Raw genomic sequence first — 23,498 nt, 5'->3', positions numbered from 1 at the left:
TCAAGGGTTGCCATACTTGCGTCCGATGCAATTCCTAGGCCCTGTACTGAATGCCTGGAGTGTGTCAAGTTTGTTCCCTGCCTTTGCAGCCGCCTCTGGAGTATCTAAGAATCGCCCAGGCCGGAACTCCCAAGGGTCTTTCCAGTTGTCCTTGCTGTGATTCATCGACCACTGTTGGACCTCGACGAATGTCTATGCGGATATAAGTTTCTCTCCGGTAACGAATTCATGAATGATTATGGATTTCGGGACAACTACTTACGCCTTCGGGAACGTAACGACCGGCAACCTGTTGGCCGCCACGGGGCACTATCCTAACCAGACCCGAGGTGATTGGGGGGTAAAGACGTAGTGCTTCATTGAGGATCGCGAGCATGTAACACAGCTTGTTGACCGAAGTGATTGTGATGTCATCGGCGCTTTTGAACGACGAGCGGACTTCCTGCTGGAGCTTCGCGAGGATATCTGGGTGGGAGAGTAAGAGAGCAGTAGCGCCAGATAAGGTCGTTGCTGTCGTCTCAGATCCAGCTAGCACGAGGATGAATGCATTTGCAGACAGCATGTCGAATGAGAGATTCTAAGTGAGAAGATAAGAGTTAGCACTTATAACATAGAAATCCTCAGCTCACGGCGAAAAAAAGAAAGACAGCCATACCCATTCCTCGCGTTTCTTAAGCACGCCCTCGAAGAGGTCATCGCGCTTCCCTTCCATAGCGAGTCGCGTAGTCAGCATGTCCCTGGTGTACTGGCGTGCTTTTTTAGAAGAGCTTCCAAACTTGAATATAATCTGTACAAGTTCGCCCAGGCCAGCGTATGTCAAAGCGACCATAATAGCGCCGAAGTGCACACTTTTGAAGATGGTCTCAATCCAGGGGTGATAGTCGATGTTCTCAAGACAGTGGAATGACTGCCCGAAAACAAGATCGCCTACCACGTCGAAAGTAGTCCAGTTGTACCAAGCCTCCATGTTTAGCTTCTTCTTTCCGTTTTCGCATTCCTCGTGTAGCCTCTGGATAATGTGTTAGTTATCTTCAATTAAAGGGGTAGTGAAAAATAGGGGTCTGTCAGCGAAAGTAGATGCACCGCTTTCGCCTTCTACCTTGGGAGTAAAGTAACCTCAAGGCCACCTAGCTCCTGAGGTAAGATAGAAAGCTTCCAGCGTTTATAGGCTACTTACCCTGATTAATAGGTCGACATACTTCCCAATCATTGGTTCCTGCTCACGCATCGCACTATCCGAGAAACCGTGAGAAAGGGCGCGGCGAAACTTAGAGTGATCATCGCGATTTAGAGTCAAGATCGAGTCGGGTCTGTTGCGAATCGTCTTAGCGAAAGTATGCGCCTTCGACATCTCATTCATGCTGCTTTCGCCGCCGATTCGATGACCATAGATGTCTTTCCATGCTCTCGGATCCGTATAGGAAAGGTGGTTGGGCCCGATACGAACGACAGGTCCATATTCGTCGTGAAGTTTCTGAACGAAGAAAGCCTGAGAGCCGGTGGCAAATTTGAAAGCCCACGGTAGTCGGGATGCTTTGTATAATGTCGGCCCGGGATAGTCACGGAGCGGGTGAAAGTAAAGATTATAGACGATTATCGTTATTTCGGATATGATTAGCTGTGCCGTATTATATTATTAGCTATCATTAGGTACGTATGGTTATATCGGTTCGAAACGTACCACGACGGCTGCGAGTATGGCATATTTCGCAGTGTTGGATTTCCCAACATCTAGCAACTCTGATAACCTCGACATCGTTAGTTATATCTTATATAAGACATATAAGATATAATACTATGCCTATCTACAAACGAGGGAAATGAGCATGCGATAAATAGCGAATTACATACGTTAGGTACTTATATGAAATGTTCGGATCCCTAGGCACCCGCAAGGTCTTCACATGTATTACCTATATATCTTTCACAGAGTCATTTCAATGCGGGGGTGAGTCGCAACATAGTCTACAGAGTAAGAAGTACAGGTTTAGTAGTATCGGATACTTATTGTGAACCGTTGGAGTGTTCCCGGGCTGTCTATACCCCCGTCTTGCATACAACAGAAGGAGACGTATCGCCTTAATGCTAGGGTATAATACGGATACGATTATATGCTGTACATTTAGCCAATTAAACCGTTGCTATTTGTGCCTCGTTACCAACTTACTATTACCTGTAGTCTGGTACGATCGTCGTCTTGTGGTCGAGACCGTCAGACGTTGGTCCGCGTATACGATGACTTATTACTTGTCTAAGGTAGGTATTCAACTCGGGGACCGGGTTTCGGGTTTCATACGGCAAGGAATGATTAAACAAATCGGTAATGATGATGTAAAGGCCAATGAATAGCGTAGCATAGCCTAGCTACGTACGGCGCAATCAAGCCGCGTCACTCAACATTACCCTATCTCTACCTTCTCTACCTCTACCACTAAATGTGCAGTAATCGGTATTCTAACCCCGTCTCATTTAATCCTTACCACCCGTCTTCTTTCCAGAACCCCCGACCAAGTTATCAGCCATAGCATCTGCTGTAGCTTGCTTGAGCCTTTCGCTGTCTTCCATCTTGATCCCTCCGCTATTCTTTTCCTTCGCGTCTTTCTCGTCCTCGCTGTCCCCGAGGCTGAAAGGGTCGTTATCTGTAATCGGATCGGGTTCAATTGTCGACAAAGGCTGCCATTTGCTCTGCTTGCCGGGAGGGGGAGTTGCGCTGCTGTCTTTGGGTGGAATTCTTGGGGAGGCATTATATTGGTCAATGTCTTCGACTCCCTCCTTAAAGGCAACCTTGCGACCCTCAGGTTTAGGAGATGTAGATGGCGGTGGTCTATAGAGACTTGGGTTGCCTGAAGGGCGTTCTTGAGATGGCCCTATGTTGGTGTTAGCTGCGGTTCTTTTATAGTATAATCAAGTATTACTCACTACCATCCGGATGAAGCCTTATCCCTGCAAAGTCGTCGCTGAGAACTTGTGGGTCGGCGTCGTAGCGATCGTAGTCGGCACTTCTTCGCGAGCCTTCCCCACTACGTCTACCGAAACCCTGGCGTTGATGCTTAGAGGGCTGCGTCTCGTCCTCATTTTCATCATACTCGCCGTCGATCTTCTTCTTTAAGTTGGTGAACCAGGAGTTGACCTTCGTTTGCGTCTCAAGGAATCCTTTGCGGAGGTTTTCCTTAATGACGGGCAAGTCATCATCAATGAAGCTGTGGTCTCGGTCGTACATCTCGTTGGGCTTTAGACCTGTCGCTTGTCGGCGATACTGGCCACCGTGACCTTGATTTGTCGTTCTCGCTTCGTAGGCACCAACATTTTCGTAGTATTGGGTAAGTTCTCGGGCGTAGAGCTCGTCGGCCTCTATTTGCGACATGGGACTTCTAGCCCCAGTAGGCCGCGGAGGTTGAGGCGGAGGGGCAGCCTCCTCGCGCGCGGGTTCGTTTTGGACGGCATCCGGATCGCTCATAGCTTCATTTACGATTAACGAATCGGTTCGGTCCTTGAGCGGCATTATACATACCTAATAGAGCATTGAAAGCTGGATCGATTTGACCACCGCTCGCGATTAAAACGGCTTTGATGACCGGTAATTCGATGCTCGGAAAGGCCTCCTTGAGAATTAATTCTTTCTTCTGTTGCTCGGTGACTGGCCGAGGAGGCTTGGGCGGTGCGGTTTCTTCGCTGACTGTGGGCGGGTTGGCGGCAGTCGAGGTCGCGTTCGCGGTCGCGGTCGTCTGATGGGCATTATCATCCCCAAGAATGCCCGTCTCTTGGATATCATCGTCGTCCATTTCGAAAGGGCGTACAGTGGTCGGAGATTCAGGCGCTGGATTAGCCTTGCTCTATAAGTAATTACCAGGTACGATGTTAGCGAATGAAGTTCTCATTGAGAAATAAAAATGCGGGACATTGCATTAAATTCGGTAATAGGTTCACATGGAAACTCACCGTATCAGTTGGGGCCGACATGTTGATCAAGTGGATATAGGAGAGATAAGTAAAATAGGAGGTTGATATGAATTAACGAATGATTATTGGTAAAATAGCAATATGGCAAAATGGAGTTATCGTTGCAGAAGTAGAAGTAGAAGAGGATAAAAATTGTTTGCCTAATGAGGCACAGCTTAATGTAAAACAGGAGAGTTTAGAGTTTAAAGATACAGCTATGGGTTCATGCGCATACATACATTGCATTATGTATGTACTAACCTAATATCTCGGCGGCCTGAGGGGCAAGGTGAGTTGCGACGCGGATGACGTTCCCCGCCACAGGGCTGAGTGACAATGAATACGTAGGTACCTAGGTACAATACACGGAAGTGCTAGATACTGCGCCACAGATCTTAGGCAGTTGCGTAGGTGAATAAACTCATGTACCATAAGGGTAAAAGATTATTCACATGCACGTACTTGGTACTATTATATTATCGGCATTTTAGCTTGAAGCATCTTTAAAACAGACTTCTAAAGTCTCGAAATTCATGTCTATTTGCTGCAACACCGAACATGGAATGTTTTGATATCTACTGAACTCAAAAAATTGCAAACATTCTTAGACTACATAGTTAGTTTGATTGTCTAACTACCTCGTATGTAGATCATAAACTACCTACCTACATAGATAGAATCTGGGGTGCACGTTCAACAAGTATCAAGTATACAAGACTTACACTTGGAAACGTGGTAAAGCGACAAATCAACATTACTTTCGAAAGGAAAACTCTATTCGATATGGCGGACTTTGACCTCAACTCAACATTCATCCCTGCTCTTCATAAGCCTTCGGCGTTACTACCCATCGCCAAGCATCACGATAGCTTGCTCTACCTTATCGAGAAAAACCCGGTAACAATCGTTGTTGGGCACACAGGTTCCGGCAAAACCACACAAATACCCCAGTTCCTCGAGCATGCGGGATGGTGTTCCGACGGTAAGATAGTTGGTGTTACTCAGGTATGATTCCTTGCTTCTTCTTGTAATCTATGTCTAACTTAACCAGCCCAGAAGAGTGGCTGCTACAACAGTTGCAATCAGAGTAGCCGAGGAGTATGGCTGTGAGTTAGGAAAAGAGGTGGGCTACTCGATTAGATTCGAGGATGTGACGTCTGCTGCAACTCGAATTAAATTTTTAACAGATGGGCTACTTATTCGAGAAGCTCTGGTCGACCCACTACTATCACGTTACTCCGTTATCATGGTCGACGAAGCCCATGAGAGGTCTATAAGCACGGATATTCTCCTTGGTCTTCTTAAGAAGATACGGAAGCGAAGACCAGAGCTACGTATTATCATTAGTAGCGCTACTCTTCAGGCGGAAGACTTTCTCAACTTCTTCTCCCAGCAGTCTGATAACCAAGGACCTCCCGACGGCGAAAAGAGTGAGATAGGTTCAATAATTAGCCTCGAAGGTAGGATGTATCCAGTAGATGTTCTCTACTTAGAGTCACCGACAGAAGACTACGTTGAAAAGGCGATATCTACGATTTTCGACATCCATACCAAAGAGCCGGATGGCGATATTCTTGTCTTTATGACCGGTCGGGAAGAGATTGATACAGCTGTCCAAGCCATTGCGGAACGAGCAGCCCAACTTCCGCCAGCCGCTCAATCAATCTCTGCCCTTCCATTATATGCGGGGTTATCAACGGAGCAACAGATGCTAGTATTTGATAGTCCGCCTGAGAACACAAGAAAAGTCATAATCTCGACTAATATCGCGGAAGCATCCGTTACGATCGACGGTATTGTCTATGTTATCGATTCGGGCTTCGTCAAGCTAAGAGCCTTCGATCCTAAGACTGGCATCGAGTCTTTAACAGCAACGCCTGTCTCGAAGGCGGCGGCACAGCAGCGTGCGGGAAGGGCCGGGCGCACGAAGCCAGGGAAATGTTTTCGACTTTATACTGAAAAGGCTTTTCAGGCCTTACCTGATGCGAACATCCCGGAGATACAAAGGTCTAACCTTGCACCATTTATTTTGCAACTGAAGGCGCTCGGTATTGATAACGTCGTACGCTTCGACTATCTGACACCACCGCCTGCGGAGCTTATGGCCAAAGCAACAGAACTGCTTTTTGCCCTGGGTGCCCTGGATGAGTACGCTAAACTTACAAAACCGCTGGGTATGCGGATGGCGGAGCTTGCGGTGGAGCCCATGATGGCGAAAACCCTATTAACGGCCTCATCATTTGGTTGCCTTAGCGAAATACTTACAATCGCGGCGATGACAACCCTAAGCGGTTCCGTATGGATCCAGAGGGAAGGCGAAAAGAAGCTGACAGAGTCTTCACGACGAAAATTCGCCGCAGAAGAAGGTGATCACTTGACGCTTCTAAATGTCTACCAAGCATTTGTAACCAAGGGCAAGAAAGAGTCGAAGTTTTGTCACGAAAACCATCTCAATTTTAAAGCTATGACCCGCGCCGTAAGCATCAGGGCGCAACTGAAACGCTACCTGGAACGGTTTGGAATAGCAGTAGACGAGAGCCTCAAGACATCAGCGGTCAATAAAGGAGAGCAGATTCGACGATGTCTCACGACGGGATATTTTGCTCACGCAGCTAGAATGCAACCCGATGGAAGTTTCCGCAACGTTGAAGGTGGAACGACACTCTATGCGCATCCTAGTTCTTTAATGTTCAATCGCAAAGCTGATTGGGTAATTTTCCACGAGGTTATGGAAACTGGCAGCAAGATATTCATCCGCGATATCAGCAAAATCGAGAAGGAGTGGCTTCTAGAGTATGCGTCAGGATATTACCAAGTCAAGTCATAAGGGTTTACCGGAATAGACAATTGACACAATTGACACAATTGACACAATTGACCTGGCGTGTTTTGACGACGAGGTCTATTGTGGTCGAGGCCATCGTGCTCCCCAGTTGGAAGGCTAAATATTCTAATGATATCCACCTCCCTATCCAAGACAGGTAGTTGAGGTATGCTCGTTAAAGAGAAGCAAGCTATGAAACAATAATCCGTATTGCAGTCGAACCCGTTGAGGCTGAGACGCAAATAGCCAATCGCCAGGGATCGTTTCAAAAAGAAACAAGAAACAAGCTTTCAGTCGTTGGATTAGTACACTTCTAGGTTAGCTGCACCAGCTAAGCTTCAATCAGGACTTACGGGATTTTCCTTGATTACTATTAATCCACCGACCTACCTCGAGCAGGTGTTACCTATGTTACCTTAGGATCCAATCTGGAGCCGTCTCACGAACAACTTGAACCTATTTATAACGGGTGCATGCTGTTACCAACAAGATGGATTAGATGGTATGGTTAATTGAGAACCGTCGTCCGATGCGATAGGTTCTATTCATAGGAGGTATTGAACTAATCAATTAGTTGTCGACAATGTATTGCTCAAGTCTCTTACACAACCTTGAAATTAACAAGCAGGCTGTCTTTTCATTTCGGCCGGATACAAGCTGGTTAAAGCATCTATGCCCGACTTATAACCCTCCTAAAAGTACCTACCTAGACCTAGGTACATAAAGGGGAAGCTGCGGAGGTCGCCAGGGCTGATTCGAACGATTCAAGCAACGTAACCAAGTTGCCCGAAAAGGGGGAGCTAATTGGACCAGTTCTTTTTCGGACTAGGGTAGCTTAATCCATGTCCTCCTATCAGCGTTTCCAGATAATTATGGGATCTGATTGGATGGCCTTTCTGTTCCTGCATTAGTCCCCTTGCTCCTATCAGGGACTGCACAGTGCTGTACTACACTACAGACCCGTCACAGTCAGTGGCCGCCCACTGACTTGCGTGTTTCCTCAGTTCCCTCTAGTGAATGTTTGCCCTGTCCGGTGGCTTACCAGTAGTCAGGACAGTGCTCTTATTCGGTTGGAATTCTTCCCCCCATCTGAAGCTACACAGTACATAGTACCTAACGTACCGCAGTCCCCACAATCCCTTCATTCATTTCCGCCATATTACTTGTCATTCGTTGGTTCCCCTGATCCCAGTCACCCAAAAGAGACTCTGCATTTGTATTCGGTCAATCACCTTTCTTTTGTCCCTTTTGCTTCTGCTCTCTCTCTCCTTCATCCCATTCACCCCAACACCTAATACAGGAGTCCCTCGACAATCGGTCAACTGACCCAACTGCCTGCCAGCGGGCGTGCCATTCCTTAATAATAGCTAACCTCGAGTCATTCATTTGTGCCCGATCAACAAGTCATTCTTTCTGACCTTGCGTTACCCGGGCAATTAGCGTTAAGACATCGATTTCGTAGAATAATATTCGATTTCAGCATAGTGGGCAGGATTCTTGATTTAAACGGCGCTTCCTTCAACTTTCGACGGTTATCCCGAATACCGCTTTGGCATGAGCTTAATATCACGTTGGATTTGATCGACATCGGCGTTGACATATACCTGTCTAGTTATATCTAGCTTCAGGTGAATTTTAAGAGAAGGAATTGAGGGTGTGAAGTTGGACACCATGACGGGGCATTTTATTCGCGGTCGTGGTCATGGCCACGGCCACCATCATTTCCATATAAGGGGATTGCCTTCAGAGGCAGAGCAGCCTAGCCAACTAGAGACTGGACAAGGGATCGGCAACTCAGTTCTCACCGGAACAAATACGATTGCTCAAATCGTCCCGAGAGAGAATAATCTCGATGAGAAGCCAGTTGGTGGCTCGATGACTCTTCCGATCATCCTAGGTATTTGGTGAGGATTAATATTCTCTGGTTCAATTACTGATATGACTAACGAATTCCGTAGCATTCCGGTGGGACTTGCAGTTTCCGTCCTGCTTTATTTACACTATCGAACAACTGTAATGCAGAGAAAAGAGGATGAGACGGACAAATACAAGTCAATGGACTTTGGTCTCGATGGCAATTTGGCCGGCAAAGCGGGTAAGAGGCGTAGTGCTTTCTTCGGAAAGGAGAAGGACCCGAGTCATAAAATGCAACTTTCTATGGATATGAATCTTTCAAGTCCTTACCTCCTTCCGCCCAACCTACAGAACTCCCGGGAATCACTTGCGAAGAGCCTCAACCAAGCTGAAGATCCTTATCGACCTGTTACCAGCTATGGCGCTAGTGATGCGGGTTCTTTACGCTCCGTCCAGAAAGGACCTGATAGGCGTTCAGGACCCGGGCAGAGGCCCGGCCAAAAGGGGCTGCCTTCATCTCCATCTCCTCTTCAGCCAGTGCCTCCAGCTGCGAAGCGATCATCGCGTCGTGAATCGGCAGAGAAACAACCTCCCCTCCCAGTTAAGAATGAATTTCGCTTCGTCAATGATGCCCCAACTGTCGCTAAGGTCCCTGAGATTCAGGAGCCGGCAGCGGCAGCTTCGCGTGTTTCTAACGGCTCTGTTAACGCTGTCGGATCTGCGACTACCATGAACTCTGTTGCTATGCCAAAGTCCGGCGGCCAAGGTCTAGGTATTATGGATGCTCGCGCCTCTCAGAACTCGACGGATAGCTCGCCAAATACCAACTCGTTTCCCGCAGGAGCGCGACCGCCTAGGAATGAATCGCTTGCTGCCGCATCTAATGTCACTGACGACTATGAGGATTACACGGCTCATTTCCAAATCGACGACGCCGATGATGATGTAACGGCTAGCGGCGACCGACCCATGCCGCCACGTATAAACGAGCCTGAGCACCCACATTCCGCTGGCCTGGGCGTGCCCGGCAAGGATAACCGCAGGCTATCTGTTGGGTTCCGTCCTCTTCCGCCGGATGATTTCCTCGAGTCGGAAGATCCCGAATTCAGAGCCAACAGGATTCGTTCATTCTACAAGGAGTACTTCGAGGAGACGAAGACGGATTCCGGAAAACCACCACCAATTCCTCAGCAAGCACAGAAAGCAGCCTACTATGACGATCACGATACCAACTATCTCGGCGATACCGCATTTTTCGACCCCGACAGCAATGCGTTCGTTATGCCTTACGCGCAACCTGTTACTCGTCGTGCTATGACTCCCCCTCCGAGCAACCGACGGCCGATGCCTGGACCGGGACCCCGTGGTCCTCCCGGCCCGCACGGTCCTCACGGAAGCATGAACATGCCTGGTGGACCTCGTGGAAGGCCCAGGGCTGGTTCCACCCAATCAGCTGGTAGATGGGCACCGATGAGCCCGCGTCCGGATTCATCAGCCTCCAACCGCTTCGCAGGTAATGGGGCGGGTGGCAAACCGCGAAAGCCGATGCCCCCTCCTGCCGCGCTTAACACATTGCCTACTCCTTCCAAGTTGAGAGATGACTCTTTTGCTATTATGGGTTCCATCGACTTTGCTCCTCCCCCTTCTTTCAAGGACATCGCGGCTGGTCGGTCGCAGAGCCCTGTTGGTGAACGCAAGCCTTACGTCTTGAATACGCCAATCCACTCGCCGCTAGTGAGCGCTTTCGACGACACGCCAGCATTACCCAGCCCGTAAGTGAATTCCTAATAATACTTTTGCAAGCTAAATACTAACATGAATCTTAGTCACTTGTTGCGTAAATCAGGAACGTTCACTGCCCTCGATTTCGCTCCCCCGCGTCGGTTTAAGGACCCCGAGGCAATGAGCGACTCGGGTAGTGTTGTCAGCAACCGCAGCGGTATTTCGTCTGCTAATTTAAGCGCTATCCGCGGCGGTGCTGGTAGAGTCAGTCGTCTACCAGGAGACACCGTTTTCACGCAGCAGGCGATGGGCAATACTCTGAAACCATCGTGGAACATGAGGGACTAGAGCGACTAATGAAATATAAGGCTTGATATACAGTCATGACTTAGAAGGCGGCGAAAGCCAGTTGTCTTGTATATCTGATCAAATATGTACTGTTAATGCCGTTTTTTCTTCCAGTCGAGGAGTAATATGGAAAGCAAGCATGATCGGCGAAGCATTTTACCTTGCATGGCGGAAACATAGAAGGATAGGTGCAGTTTGTACCGACAGATACCTAGGGATTTTTGCTTATTGATTTTATTTAACAATATTATAACTAAAATGGTGTGGCTAGTTTTTATTTGTAGGCGTTGCATAATAGTTCCTGTTAACCCATCTTTTACTATACCTATACCGTGTTTTAATATGGATTTCACTTCTATCATTTTGCTAGGTAGGTATAGCTGGAGAGAAGCCGTGTTGCCTTTGTTGTCATAAAATCAATCCTATGCCGCCGCATCGTCTTATGTTTTTGTTTATTGTTTTTTCAGCCTCTTGACTTGGCGGTTAGAAGATCTACTTTAAGAAGTAGGTACTTAGGTAGGTATGTATGTAGTCTCGGCGTCCGAAGATTGCCTGTAACGTTTCCTCCGTGGCGGCTCTACTTGTCTACTAGGTATGTATGTAAGATTAGTTGGCGCTTACTCTGACGGTGGCGCACGGAGATCCTGTTGCGGTGTTTCGTATGGGGGCGCGTCGATCTACGGTGTACAAACATCATTCAGATCCATTTATATAATAACGAATAACGTAGCTGGCTATTTTTATAAACAATTCCTTGGGTTAGATGAGGAATCGCAGATCGGATTTGTGGAGAGCGTTGACTGAGATGGCAAGCTGGTTAAGGTACCCAAGGTAGGCCGTATTGGCTGTCGGGTTGGATCGTCATGGACGGGCTGAGGTGGGCCAATTATATCTCGTCGCGGGCGCATTGAATTTTTGGCCGTGGTAGACATGACGTTGAAGAGAAACTATAAATTGTGTATTAATAGTGTATGTCCAAGGGACGTCAACTTGAAAGCAGGAATTGCTTCTGCTGCTATGGCTGGAACGGGGTTGTAAGTCCGTCCGATGGTCGCTATTGACGTTCTAATGATGCGTTGTCGATTACTTAGCATTGATTTTCCATTATTGGAAATGGAGGCTAAATAGAGCCGTGGTAGATTTGGAGGGATTACCGTATGGTATGGGGGCTATGGATTGGGAATATTGAACGGCGGGTTGTGTTGTGTTGCATACATGATGCTGGGGCTGAGACTATGCCCTACGTAGAAGCTGCAGAGCTTACAGAGGCAGAGGTTGGTTGGAATAGAAGAACATATGTCATCGTACAATAGTGGTATGTGTAGTGTGAGGCTATTCGATTAAAAACAATGGTCTCTTCATCGGTGCGATATTGAATCGCGTAGCTCATATAGAAGCGGGTATTCGTATGCTACGGTTGAGGTATAGGGCGTATTAAGTCTATGGCAGCCTCAAGTGTTAATGAACGCAGTATCAGTAATTTATAGAGTTGCAAATTGTGTTTTCCTTCGATATCGAATGATCACATACTTAAGAACGTAGTGAGCCGAAGAAACCTTAAAATCAATTAGAGTCGATAGATACAGCAGACAGGTTAAGCTATGAGGCTAATACCGCTATCAACCCTTTGACATTAGTTTAAGTAAATAGAGTTGCCAACATTGAGCTGCCTCGGAATTCGGATGTCAGCTGTCAATACCTAATGTGGATGTGCCTTATTTTAACCAGAATTTTGAGTCGTGCTAGTTTGTACATACCGCGGCTTTGTTAGTCAGGGGCAACATAACGTCGTCGAGATGAAGTTGTACTTATATAACCTGATAAATACTCGGCTTTTGAGGATAGGATATTTCTTTGACTTATGTATTGTTAGTAGTTATGGAAGCGAAATACGGCTTAGATAGGACAATAATAAGATGATGACCGAAAGAGGCTTCATCACTTCGGACTTGTTATTACTTGGGCGGTTAAGCCACAAGCCGCCAGGGGCAAAGCACGAAAGAAGGACGCTAAGTCATTTATGGCATCAGATCTGCTAATCTATCAGATAGTGTACCTCGTACTACATACCTAAAACCAAAGCAGCTAAGTTGGCTAAAATATTAAACGTGGAAGTCACTTAAAATCATCATAGCGGCCGGGAATATTCCTGCGTCTGGTGTAGGTAGGCTGCGAGGTTAAACTCAATTGAGTACCTTCCCGGATCGAACATATCCGTCTTGCATTGAAATTTCCAACTTTTTTTTTTTCTTTTTTTAATTATGTACTGTCAATCTTCACCCACGGGGAATCGACCCCCTTGTCGACTTCTCTTTCACCTTTCCGATTGATCTTTTTTTTGTCTTCATCGATTATGGTTCTGCTCTCTGACGACATCGTCAAGTCTATGACCTAATATACAGATATGTATGAATTGACCTTCGTTTTGCTAAGAGTCCACCGTCGTTTCTACATACCGAGACTTATTGCAAACTAGAACTCCTGGACCCGTTCTGGTTTGCTGCATTCCTGACCTATCATTTCCAATCTCCTTGCATATGCTGAGAGAGACACGAGGATTAAGAGGCACAAGCGGGAAAAAAAATAGAGCTCAGCCACGCCTTACCCTAGGAGTCCCCCTGCACAGTGTACTTTGTATGCGTTAGCCTATTCGTCTGTTCCAATCGTTCCCAATTGCTCTAGGTTATGTAGTTAAGACCGCCCACCCGCCGGCCGTACCACTGTACAATACTGTATTCCCCCATATTGTTGTCCTATTCTCGTCTTCGTTCTCCCTTCTGGCGCTCACCCCGTTCGCGTCTCAAGACGGCCCAACTCGAAACAGCAGCCAAGTCCAACTCTCGATTCCACTAAAAAAGAGTTGCGGCTCTCTCATCCAGTCTTTATTCGACTGTGAGTTGGCCAACTCGGCTAGCAGGTTTTGTAAAAAGGTACGTTTCTCATTCCGTTTTGTTATTCATTGAGAATTCATTGAGAATTTGTGCTGTGGCGATTTGCGACACATTCCATGATAACTTCATTGGACCAATAAGTATCAGCGCCCCATTCATCCTAATCGTGTTCCACTTTGTTTAGACCCTCTTGCGATCGGCTCCTTATACGTTATTTTCAACCGATCTTAACTGTCTTCAATGTTCTTCACCACTCTCTTCTCAAGCCATTCGATGATGCTAACATGGCGCTCCCTAGGCATCTCTCCGGATTGCTAGCCAGGAGGCAGTTTACCATGTCTTCTAACAGTACAAACGCCGACACGTCCACACCGGACGCAGTGTCGAGCCCATCTGATAGTCCGTCTGATAGCCCGTCTGTGAGCCCGACTGAGACTACGTCTACCAGTCCTCCAGCTGAGACTTCCAGTAGTAGTACACCAACTCCCGAGACCACTTCTACTAGTACCCCCGAACCGTCAACGTCAACTCCAGACCCGACAACATCAACTCCTACTTCAGCACCATCACCGTCTCCTACATCTACGTCTGAGAGTACAACTACTTCCGACCCCCCACCGCCTACTACTACGTCAACGTCAACGTCAACCCCTCCTACCCCTACATCACCGACATCGACATCGACATCGACATCGACATCGACATCGACACCATCTAGCTCTACTTCGGAGACACCAACACCGACACCGACGCCAACAAGTGTGATCATCACTACAACGCAAGTGAGCACAGGGGCAGATGGGAGTACACAATTCATCACCGTTACCTCGACCCAGGTGACCGCGCAGCCTGGGCAGCCGACAAGTCAGACATCTTCGGCAGGCCCATCTGATGCAATTATATCCCCAGGTGCTTCTAGCTCGCCCCAGATGGCCGAGCAGGCCAAAATTGCTGTTGCTGTTGTAGTTCCAATCGCTGCGGTGGCAATTCTAGTTGCTGCGGGTATCTACTTCTGGAGGAAACGAAAGCAACGAAAGGATGCTGCAGAGGAGAGGCGGAAAGAAGTAGAAGATTACAGCTATAACCCAAATAACGACCCGACTTTGCCGGATGTGGGAGCCGCTGGTGCCGCGGGAGCCTACGAGATGAAGGAAGATGGATCAGGCTATCGTGGATGGGGTTCTACAACCCTAGCCGGTTCAACTGGGAGAAAAGCTTCCACCACCATGTCTGGTGGTGCAGCAGGTGTGGCCTATTCAGATGCAACGTCACCAACCCGAGGCAACTTTTCTGACACGAGATCAGGAGACGGTCTAATGAATGATCGTTCTGGCTCGCCGACCGAGGGTGAGATCCTCGGCGCTATGGGCCCAGCCGCCGATGGTAATAACGGCAACGGTGATGTTCGCCGTGGTCCCTCCAATGCCTCGTCGTCCTACAGTGCCGCCGGCAGATCAGATGGCTCTGGGGAGAATGGTGCCTCTTACGGAGGTCCGGCTTACTTGGATCAATATGGCGGGAACAACCCGTATGCTGACGGCGCATATGGACAACCTGTTATACGGGACAATCCAGCTCGACGCAATACCCGCATTGAGAACCCGTCGCACTATCCTCAACAAAGCACCGGCATCTCCCAAAACTTTTAAATTCTTTGTACTGGTTTTCTGTTGCTGTTCAGATGATACCCGAGCCTGGACACAAGATATTTTTCTTTCGGACGACGGTATTATGTCGTGTTTTACATTTTGTCTTTGGATTCTAAAAGGAGTTCAACGGTCTTTGCATCACAGCTTACTATCCTTTGTGCATAATATTTCTACTAGCGAATCTGCTCTAGATGTTTTTTTTTTCTTCTGGAGGTCTTAATTCCAAGGTCACAACGTACAAAGCAAGGGAATATAGCGACTGCTATATATATTCGACCGAAGCGACTTCTACGATACAGTCTTGAGTCCTACTTTTTGGTCCTCGGGTCGCTTCCTATGTTCCATTGTACCGCAAACTAATATCACGATCGTTATCCGTCTACTTGAAGCGACGTACAACTCTACCGTTTACCTTTCGATACCACTGTTACGTCCTGAATGGAGTAACTCGGTAACCTGGCTTACGAGGAGTTGAGGAGCAAGGAAGAGGGATTAACGGGCATGTGTATGGACAAGGCGGAGTGATGGATCTAAACAGCGGCGCGGGATTACGAGTTAACTGACATGGGTTTTGGATGAAGCCGCTCCGGTTTAATCCAGACCGTCTCGTGTGAGAAGGAGAATAGGGGCATTTTTGGTTCCCAATCCATAATAATAAGACTACAGTGTGAGAGCATTGTTAATCCTATTGAAAACATAGACTCGACAACCCTTTTTTACTTTGTGACTAGTATGGGTTTGATGCTTATTTTCGTGTAGGTAGATTTGAACACTATGGTTTGGGCTCTTAGCTTTCACTTCTGGGGATATTCTTACTATTGGCATATGTTTAACACGACTCGTATAAGATATTGCTACCTAATTAATGATATTTATCATAGTTAGGTGAACATCTATCTCATGCTAAGTTGAATTGGTGATTTCACTTGGGATAAGTAATTGATCGCCACTTGACATATAAAGTCGATTCAAGCTTTCTATTAATATAAAGCTGTAAGCTTATACAATTCACTTTAGGTTAACCTTAACGTCATCTGATTCTGATTCCTGGATCTTTTCCTTGATGGCTGCCGTCGGCTGGAGAAGGTTGCGGATACTGCGCTGATAGCCGTCAAATGCCTGTTATGTAAGTTGCATGTACGTACCTAGAGTAAACTTTATGTACATAGTACAGACGTAATTGTTTTGGGGGGAAATAAGTACGCTGCAACCACACGTGGCAGCATTTAGCAGATGCTTTTTTATCCCCAGCAAATTAATTCATGCTTACCTTATATTAGCTGCCAAGCTGCCACTTCTTTGAGTCGTGCAACATCGAATAAGATACGTTGTCACCCAATCTTCTTCTTATCCAAACTTTTCTTTTTCTGCTGCAAACGCTTTGCAACAGCATGGCATCAAGGTACGTACGAACACTTGTCGAATAGACTGTTTCCAGGTTGGGTCTTGCTTCGCGGTAACCTGGGGTGCGGGTTTCTTGGGACACTAGGAGATTTGTTGTAGATCGCGCCGTGGCGAGGCGAGAAAGGGGAGGGAGGGGAGGAGGGCGTTTGCATATTTATGTGTATGCTTGCATACGGCACAAGCACTACCAACACTACGGGGTGGATGTTCATTTGTCCAGGCCGGACTAAGCTAACGGAATGCATCGTCGTAGGTTTGGCCACTCGACGCTCCACCAGCGAGATTCCCGCAGCGCCCTGTTCGAGGGCTACAGCGGCAGCGGACGGAATAGCGCCGACCCTGCGAGACGAACCAGCCCGGCGCTGGGCGGCTACGGGTATGGGTATCCCGGGGGAAGCAACGGCGCGGCGACCGGCGGTAATAGCACGCATTTAGGTGTGGATAGTAGGGGGGGTTATAGGTCTGCGACACCGAATTCGAGGTACGAATACCTACCTACTCACTTGCTCACGCCTATACCCATCTACCTTACCTGTCTATACGATTAAATATCTACGACGCCGAACGAATAAGCCAGCTAACGGGCGAATGACGGACAGGGGCCAATACAGCGACGCGGTGCTCAACGAGCTCGAGAGCCAGAACGACCAGCAGGTCGAGGGCATCTTAGGGAAGGTCAAGATCCTGAAAGATGTGAGTTTCGTCCTGCTGTTGATGCTGCGCGTAAGTTGAGGGGGGAGGTTTGCTTGGTTTGGATATTCTATCATATCATTTACACAAACAAAAGAAGCAACCTAACCAGTGTGGCTGCGCAAGAGAGAGGAGAGTGTGCGAGAAAGGGGATGTACACGTTTTGAAAAGGTTTATGCTAACGCGACCCTACCCCGGTCCCAAGATGACAGTGGCCATCGGCGACGAGATCAGGGAATCTTCGGCGCTTGCGGAGAAGATGAACGATACGTTCGATTCGACGCGTCTACGGCTGCGCGGCACCATGAACCGCATGCTTGTTATGGCGGAGCGCACCGGTGTCGGTTGGAAGGTGTGGCTGGCGTTTTTTGCCGCCGTCATCTTTATTTTCGTCTACGTCTGGCTGTTTTAATTATCTACCCCGTTTGCGGTTTGCGGTTTTCGCATCTCTGATATTCGCTTCCACTTTGCCTACGAAGACTAGACGAAAGGAAACGAGGCGAGGTGGTATCATTCTGACCAAGACGATTTAGAGAAAAATGATGACACAAGAGAAGGGAAGCAAAGCATTATGCAAAAAAGGCGTTTTAGGATGCTTTGGTATAGGAGCGATATGATGCGCAAAAGGGTTATTATTAATATTTTGGCTTTTGGCTTCTCTGAATAGGACATACTACACTGCACGTATGGTACGGTACGAGTTCACGAGTACATATGGGAAGACGCGGGCCGGCCGGGGTTGCTTTACGAGCCTTGTAATCAAATGTATCATAATTCATATATTCATCGTCTTTTCTGTTTCTTTCATTAGAAAATACTAAAGACCGGTTGGCTGGCTGGCTGGCTACGGATTCTCCATAGGGGGGGCGGCGCGGAAGAACGAAGAACAATAAAAGGGGATGGGTATCTTAAGGTACTAATGCAGATGCGATGCAAAGTGATGCGATGAGATGTGGTCTGAATACAAGCAAGGCCCAATCTTCAACCTCGAGCTCGACGCGCGGGACCGCTGCCTCGCCGTTGGAATTGCGGGCTGCTTCCGATGCTGTCACCGTCGTGGGATAGGATATCGCTAATAGCGAGGCTATGTCGCGTCGCGTCGCTACGTGCTAGACTATGCCTGTACCTATGTTGTTGTGACGCCTGCTGGGACGCCTGCTGAGATGCCTGTGCGGCAAAGCTCATCTCGGGTTGGTCATCTTCTTCGTCGCTGCTCATATCCGCCTCAGAGTCCGTGTGCTCATAGCCTCCGTCCTCCGCTTCGGGGATATCATCGTCGAGGTCGGCGTCCATGTCCATGTCCGCGCCGTCTCCGTGACCGATTAGGTCGTCTTCCTCGATCATCTGGGCTTGGTCTTCGTCGTCTACTTCGTCGTCGACACCGTAGTAATTGCTATCTCGGCCGCGAAGCCCTGATTCGCGAAATGCGTCGTCGGCTTGTCTCATCCTTTGTGCCATGAGCTGCTGCTGCGCATGTGCTGCCCTTTGCTCTGGGTCATCATCGTCGTCATCTTCAGAATCATCTTCAGAGTCGTCATCATCGTCACTATCATCTTCATCTTCTTCATCCTCATCATCAGATCCGATACCAAAGTCGGCATCCGCCTCAGGGATGTCTTCGTCCAAGTCCCTAGCTCCGTCTAATTGCACGTCGTCCATAACCCCATCGTCGCCCTGCACGTCGAGATCGGCTTCGACGGCGTTAACGCCCGCGGCCTCAGCCTCGGCGAGTTCCTGGGCCAGCTGCTCGCGACGCAATGCTTCCTGGTGCTCTTCGGCCTCGCGGCGCTCCTCGCGCAGCTGGTGCAGGGTCTTGGGAATGCCAGGAGGCTTGAGCCATGCGCTACCGAAGTTAGCGACGTTTAGACGGCGGCGCTCGAGGTTCTGCTCGTCAGCGCGTAGGCGTGCGAGCGGCGACCGCTCAACCAGATGGGCCCCGCGGCGGTGGTTATTAGCCCCGTGGGGGTTCCCGGAGGAGCTGTCCTGCTGCAACTGCTGCTGCTGTTGTGGCTGCTGAGGGTTTGCATCGTACGCGAAGCTCGAGAGGGGGTTGCGGGAGGAGGTGTACCATAGCGAGTGCGACTGTTTTGCCAATTGTTAGCCTCCCAAGCTAGAAGATTATCCGGAGATGCGGTATAGGGGCGGACCAACAACGTACATCGCGTGGTGTTAGGTCCGGGAGGAGGGACAGCATGGTAGTCGAACTCGGATTAGGAACAGGAGAACAGGACAAGGGGGGGGATTCGCGACTAAATGCAATTGGCGGTTCTATGACGTGCCGAGCTAGCGACCATTTCGTGTGGTATTGTCCCGGTCGTAGTGAAGAGGGAAATATGCTGTTTTGGGAAGACAATTCAGGGAGACGTTGCTGCAAAGCAAGATTCGAAGTGGGATGTGTACCTGATGTACCTAAGTGAGGCTCCAATTGAAGAATTATTATTACGGATTGCTATGACTAAGCGGGTCACTTACATGGCAGGTGCAAATCTATTCCTACGGCCAGGACAACATACAGGAAAGAGCTTTATTCCAGGCAATTGCACATGTGACATTTTAACCTTGCATCTTTAAGACATTAATATTATTTATTTTTTTCGTTGTTGTTTTTTACTGCATCTAAATATCAAAAGCAAAGTCTCCCATTTTTACGGGCTGTCATAAAAGTCAAGTGCTTCTTGCAGCCTGCGATACAACTATGTCTATCAATACCCTTCTCGTCTAGCTCATTCATAAGCAAGTTGGCAATAAAGAAATATTCGTCCCGAGTCATCATACTCCTCTTTTTTTATGCCGGAGTCTACGACAAAGAGCCTTGCCCGCAGCAAGTCAAATCTTCCCAAATTACGCTGACTGACGAATAATACTAGGGAAGATATTTTCATCAGGTAATGAGAATACCCCGAAATTACTAGGCAAGCACATCGTACGGTTACGAGCATCGGCGACGGCGGTGAAGCCGCGGTTCATAAAACGAGCCGTAGGCCGCTGCATACCTTTTTATTTAGGCTGGCCATCCTGCCATCGGGGCTGCTGGTGAACTACGGGTGTTTTCGGAACGCAAAGTGGGAATTCTTTGCGCTTAGAAAGACAACGAAGACGTCTCTCCCTTAATATTGCGTACAGATGTACATACATAGTATGCTACATATGCGGTGCACGTGCTAAGGGGACTTGGCCCCCGCCGTCCGTCAGCCCTCTTTAATTAAGTCCGCCCCGCTCCCTCCGCGACAGCAGGGATTAGGAGGGGGAGACCTTACGTACCTCACTTCCTCAAGTCTTGTTCCGATTTCTTAAGGCCGATCTCGCTTGATCCTTCCGTTCCCTCAGCCTGCTTAATAAGTCTTGAGATACAGTACGTATGCTGGTATGCAACCACCATCGGAGACGGACGTTGTGTAAGTCTATAGACAGATGTGGCCTGGGAATCTGACGAACAATGGTCTCCGAATCGCGTGGTCCGTACGTATACATACACGCTTAGAAACGAGGTGACGGTCTTGTCATATATTCGCCGAGATCTAGATTGACTACGGATCTAGGACCTAACTAGTTAAACAGTTCGCAAGGAACCCTAGCGCGAGATAACACTCGTCGCATAAAACATGCGTTCTAATTGGTGGTATTCGACTATTTACTGTTGTCGATTCTTTTACTTATAACTTTGCAAGGCCTGTAAAGCGAACCCAAAACACGAACTAAGAGTGCAATGGTACGGAAGGTCACGCGGCCTAGACACATCTGGCATTAGTCTCTTGTAATCCTAGTTACATATCCGACTTGCTGTACATATGCAACTCTGCTGTCCGTCCTACTTAAAATTAAATGCAGGTTCGCTTTGCTTTGCAGAATAGCACCGAATAGAAGTTATTAGAGGAAACCCGGAGGGCTGTCTCTAACAAATCTGACAAGCATAGAACAGCTATTTTATTGGCTACGTGATATTGTCACTATCCTAAATAGGATGGATGTATAGGAGTTACATAGTATAACTATCACAAGCACTAGCAACAGAAACAAACAGTAAGGCCAATTGATAATCAACCTTCAGAAACACCATACACTACTCCATACTCTTTACTCTTGAAGTAAATCTAACTTATAGGTTACTCACGTTCAAAGACACATCTTGACCTGCTCGTTCTTTCTGGTATTGACGGTGCTTCTCATGAGGTATTCGATCGATGACCTCGTGGGCAAATTAATAAAAAGGTAGCCGTGTCAGCTCGGCAAGACATACTAATTGCTGTTGAGGGATATAATGACATTGCCCCTTTGAACGACGAACATACGTACGTGAGACATCCGAGAAATAAGGCATCTTAGTTGATTCCCCCGTAGCTCCTAAATTTGGTTCTCAAAACGTATTTGTCTATTCTGGAAAAATATACCCCACGCTGCCACGCATCACACCCCAAATGGAGGCTCTCGTAAATGGATTCGTCCTTCTCGGACCCTGCCATCTGCTACCTAGCCCCAGCATATGGCTGCATAGCGCAGAGGCCGCATACTACATACCTAGGTACGATATAGACGTACATACGTTAGGTACCTACGGATATACCATACATACTGCACAGTACGTAGTATACCTAACGCCTAAATATCTAGTGTTCCGCAGCAGCGGGTAACGCGACATCGGACCGTGGGTCTCTCTTACGATTCTGGAGCGAGGCTAGCTTAGGTACGTTGATTGGATATTCACTTGTATGAACGGACTTTCTCAAGCTACGTATAAGCTACTGAATTGACGTTTCGGGCGACCTGTGCTTCACATCCGCCAATCCGCCAACACGGAAGTGAGACTTGTCCTGGGCTATACCCCTGTCATCGGGATATGCATGTATGTGTGGGGTGCGCAGGGTGCGTTCTGGAATTGGACTCTAGCTTTGCTGCTTTGTCCATATTGGTTTACTGGCGTTGTACATAGTATGGCAGGGAGACGTTTCTGTTACTCGAATCCCCATTTGCGGCTACGTAGCTTTTTGCAACGGCAGACCTCCGATCAACGGCAAATACTCATCAAATTATTCCGTATTATTCTTTTTATTTAAGCGAAGCTTCAATCAGAATCGACCAGGTTGCCTCGTAAGCGAATAGACTCATCATGTCTGTCAGACGCGATCCTCGGGGAGCCGACCGCCAATGAACCAGGGCCCTGGGTTACAGACTTGTACAAAACTGCGTCATCGCAGCATGTCCTCATATAGATCTCCGCGTGTCAGTAATTAGTTTGACTTTTAGAAGACCGCAAACGGTGCTACACTAATTGTTTTTGCTCGCGTGGTAACAAGATCGGCACTGAAATAGACAAACAGATACTTAGACAAACGCTAGAGAAAGGTAATAGAGAGGGAAGAGGGGCAATGAGTCAAGTTACATAGTAACTAATAGAACTCAGGAAGGTAAGAAATTACCATCTTAACTTTGATGGCATGTTGCATTTCTCATACATACCTGTTACCTATGTAGGTAACCTATGCATTACCTACCTACCAGCAAACCCCTAAAGTCACAGAGTCTATTGAATTTTCTACACAGATGACACACCCCTTGCTTTTATCCACTGCGTCTTACACTATTTTGTCTGAGTACGTGGTCATTCCCTTTAACTTACCTCTCACGATGCCTATTTTGATCACACACAAACAGCAATCAAGCCTATTGGGTGAATTTTCATTAAGTAAAAGTCATGTAAGTGCAGATATATATCAGACCCCGAGTTTGCGCGAATATCACCCTTTTTCCCTTTCCGCTTCCCCCCTCGCGCATTGTTAGGTGGGATAATGTATGTGTAAGTACTACGTACGACCCTGGAGGCAAAGTTTAGGTTGCCGCCGGCCGCCGCGTTATGTATGTGGCATGTGTACCTAATGTATGTAGGTATGTATGTATGTACGCAGTAAATATGCAGTAGTATTTTATTGTAGCAGCATCGTAGTAGCATCGTAGCGGCAAGACTAATAATAAAAATAATAAAAGATATACGGGGATTCAACTAGTAGGTAATTAGCAACCACCATAGACCTTGTTATAAAAGACCAATCAGCATGGTGTTTTTGTTAATCTTCATGGGCTAAAGGAGACTTTTTATGTAGGAAGGCAAAGAAAAATGAACTCCGGTAACGTCACCGAAATGCCTAGCCGCTCAATCTAAACCAATGGACCAATAGACGCAAA

General features: G+C 47.7%; 7 protein-coding genes across 7 annotated transcripts; 4 read left to right on the top strand and 3 right to left on the bottom strand.

The window, feature by feature from the left end:
• F5Y00DRAFT_269132 (putative cytochrome P450) lies at positions 1-1,756 on the bottom strand (the record flags this gene model as incomplete). Its single annotated transcript, XM_048012382.1, has 5 exons — positions 1-192; positions 263-577; positions 656-1,009; positions 1,178-1,618; positions 1,682-1,756. The coding sequence occupies 5 exons, from the start codon at positions 1,754-1,756 to the stop codon at positions 1-3; spliced, it is 1,377 nt and encodes a 458-aa protein (XP_047869656.1).
• Positions 1,757-2,321: 565 nt separating this feature from the next.
• On the bottom strand, positions 2,322-4,229 carry F5Y00DRAFT_223439 (uncharacterized protein). Its single transcript, XM_048005875.1, has 4 exons — positions 3,940-4,229; positions 3,512-3,833; positions 2,920-3,459; positions 2,322-2,867 (listed from the first exon to the last, which is right to left on the bottom strand). Exons 1-4 carry the CDS (start codon positions 3,958-3,960, stop codon positions 2,470-2,472), a joined length of 1,281 nt encoding a protein of 426 aa, XP_047869655.1. The 5' UTR covers positions 3,961-4,229; the 3' UTR covers positions 2,322-2,469.
• Positions 4,230-4,420: 191 nt separating this feature from the next.
• Positions 4,421-7,247, top strand: F5Y00DRAFT_223438 (P-loop containing nucleoside triphosphate hydrolase protein). Its single transcript, XM_048005874.1, has 2 exons — positions 4,421-4,944; positions 4,991-7,247. The coding sequence occupies exons 1-2, from the start codon at positions 4,723-4,725 to the stop codon at positions 6,764-6,766; spliced, it is 1,998 nt and encodes a 665-aa protein (XP_047869654.1). The 5' UTR covers positions 4,421-4,722; the 3' UTR covers positions 6,767-7,247.
• A 1,045-nt stretch (positions 7,248-8,292) lies between these two features.
• Positions 8,293-10,984, top strand: F5Y00DRAFT_58777 (uncharacterized protein). Its single transcript, XM_048013845.1, has 3 exons — positions 8,293-8,667; positions 8,722-10,389; positions 10,444-10,984. The coding sequence occupies exons 1-3, from the start codon at positions 8,435-8,437 to the stop codon at positions 10,685-10,687; spliced, it is 2,145 nt and encodes a 714-aa protein (XP_047869653.1). The 5' UTR covers positions 8,293-8,434; the 3' UTR covers positions 10,688-10,984.
• A 2,878-nt stretch (positions 10,985-13,862) lies between these two features.
• F5Y00DRAFT_257025 (uncharacterized protein) lies at positions 13,863-15,227 on the top strand (the record flags this gene model as incomplete). Its single annotated transcript, XM_048010499.1, has 1 exon — positions 13,863-15,227. The coding sequence occupies one exon, from the start codon at positions 13,863-13,865 to the stop codon at positions 15,225-15,227; it is 1,365 nt and encodes a 454-aa protein (XP_047869652.1).
• A 902-nt stretch (positions 15,228-16,129) lies between these two features.
• On the top strand, positions 16,130-17,782 carry F5Y00DRAFT_58645 (uncharacterized protein). Its single transcript, XM_048013841.1, has 4 exons — positions 16,130-16,629; positions 16,885-17,112; positions 17,231-17,324; positions 17,527-17,782. The coding sequence occupies exons 1-4, from the start codon at positions 16,619-16,621 to the stop codon at positions 17,731-17,733; spliced, it is 540 nt and encodes a 179-aa protein (XP_047869651.1). The 5' UTR covers positions 16,130-16,618; the 3' UTR covers positions 17,734-17,782.
• A 365-nt stretch (positions 17,783-18,147) lies between these two features.
• Positions 18,148-19,619, bottom strand: F5Y00DRAFT_58662 (Apc15p protein-domain-containing protein). Its single transcript, XM_048013843.1, has 2 exons — positions 19,480-19,619; positions 18,148-19,403 (listed from the first exon to the last, which is right to left on the bottom strand). Exons 1-2 carry the CDS (start codon positions 19,513-19,515, stop codon positions 18,303-18,305), a joined length of 1,137 nt encoding a protein of 378 aa, XP_047869650.1. The 5' UTR covers positions 19,516-19,619; the 3' UTR covers positions 18,148-18,302.
• Positions 19,620-23,498: the final 3,879 nt, after the last annotated feature.

Source organism: Daldinia vernicosa, assembly GCF_022497035.1.
Source record: "Daldinia vernicosa strain CBS 139.73 unplaced genomic scaffold F5Y00scaffold_2, whole genome shotgun sequence".
NCBI lineage: Eukaryota > Fungi > Ascomycota > Sordariomycetes > Xylariales > Hypoxylaceae > Daldinia > Daldinia vernicosa.
The sequence above is the reverse complement of the archived record's forward strand: the minus strand, read 5'-3'. Positions and strand labels throughout refer to the sequence as shown.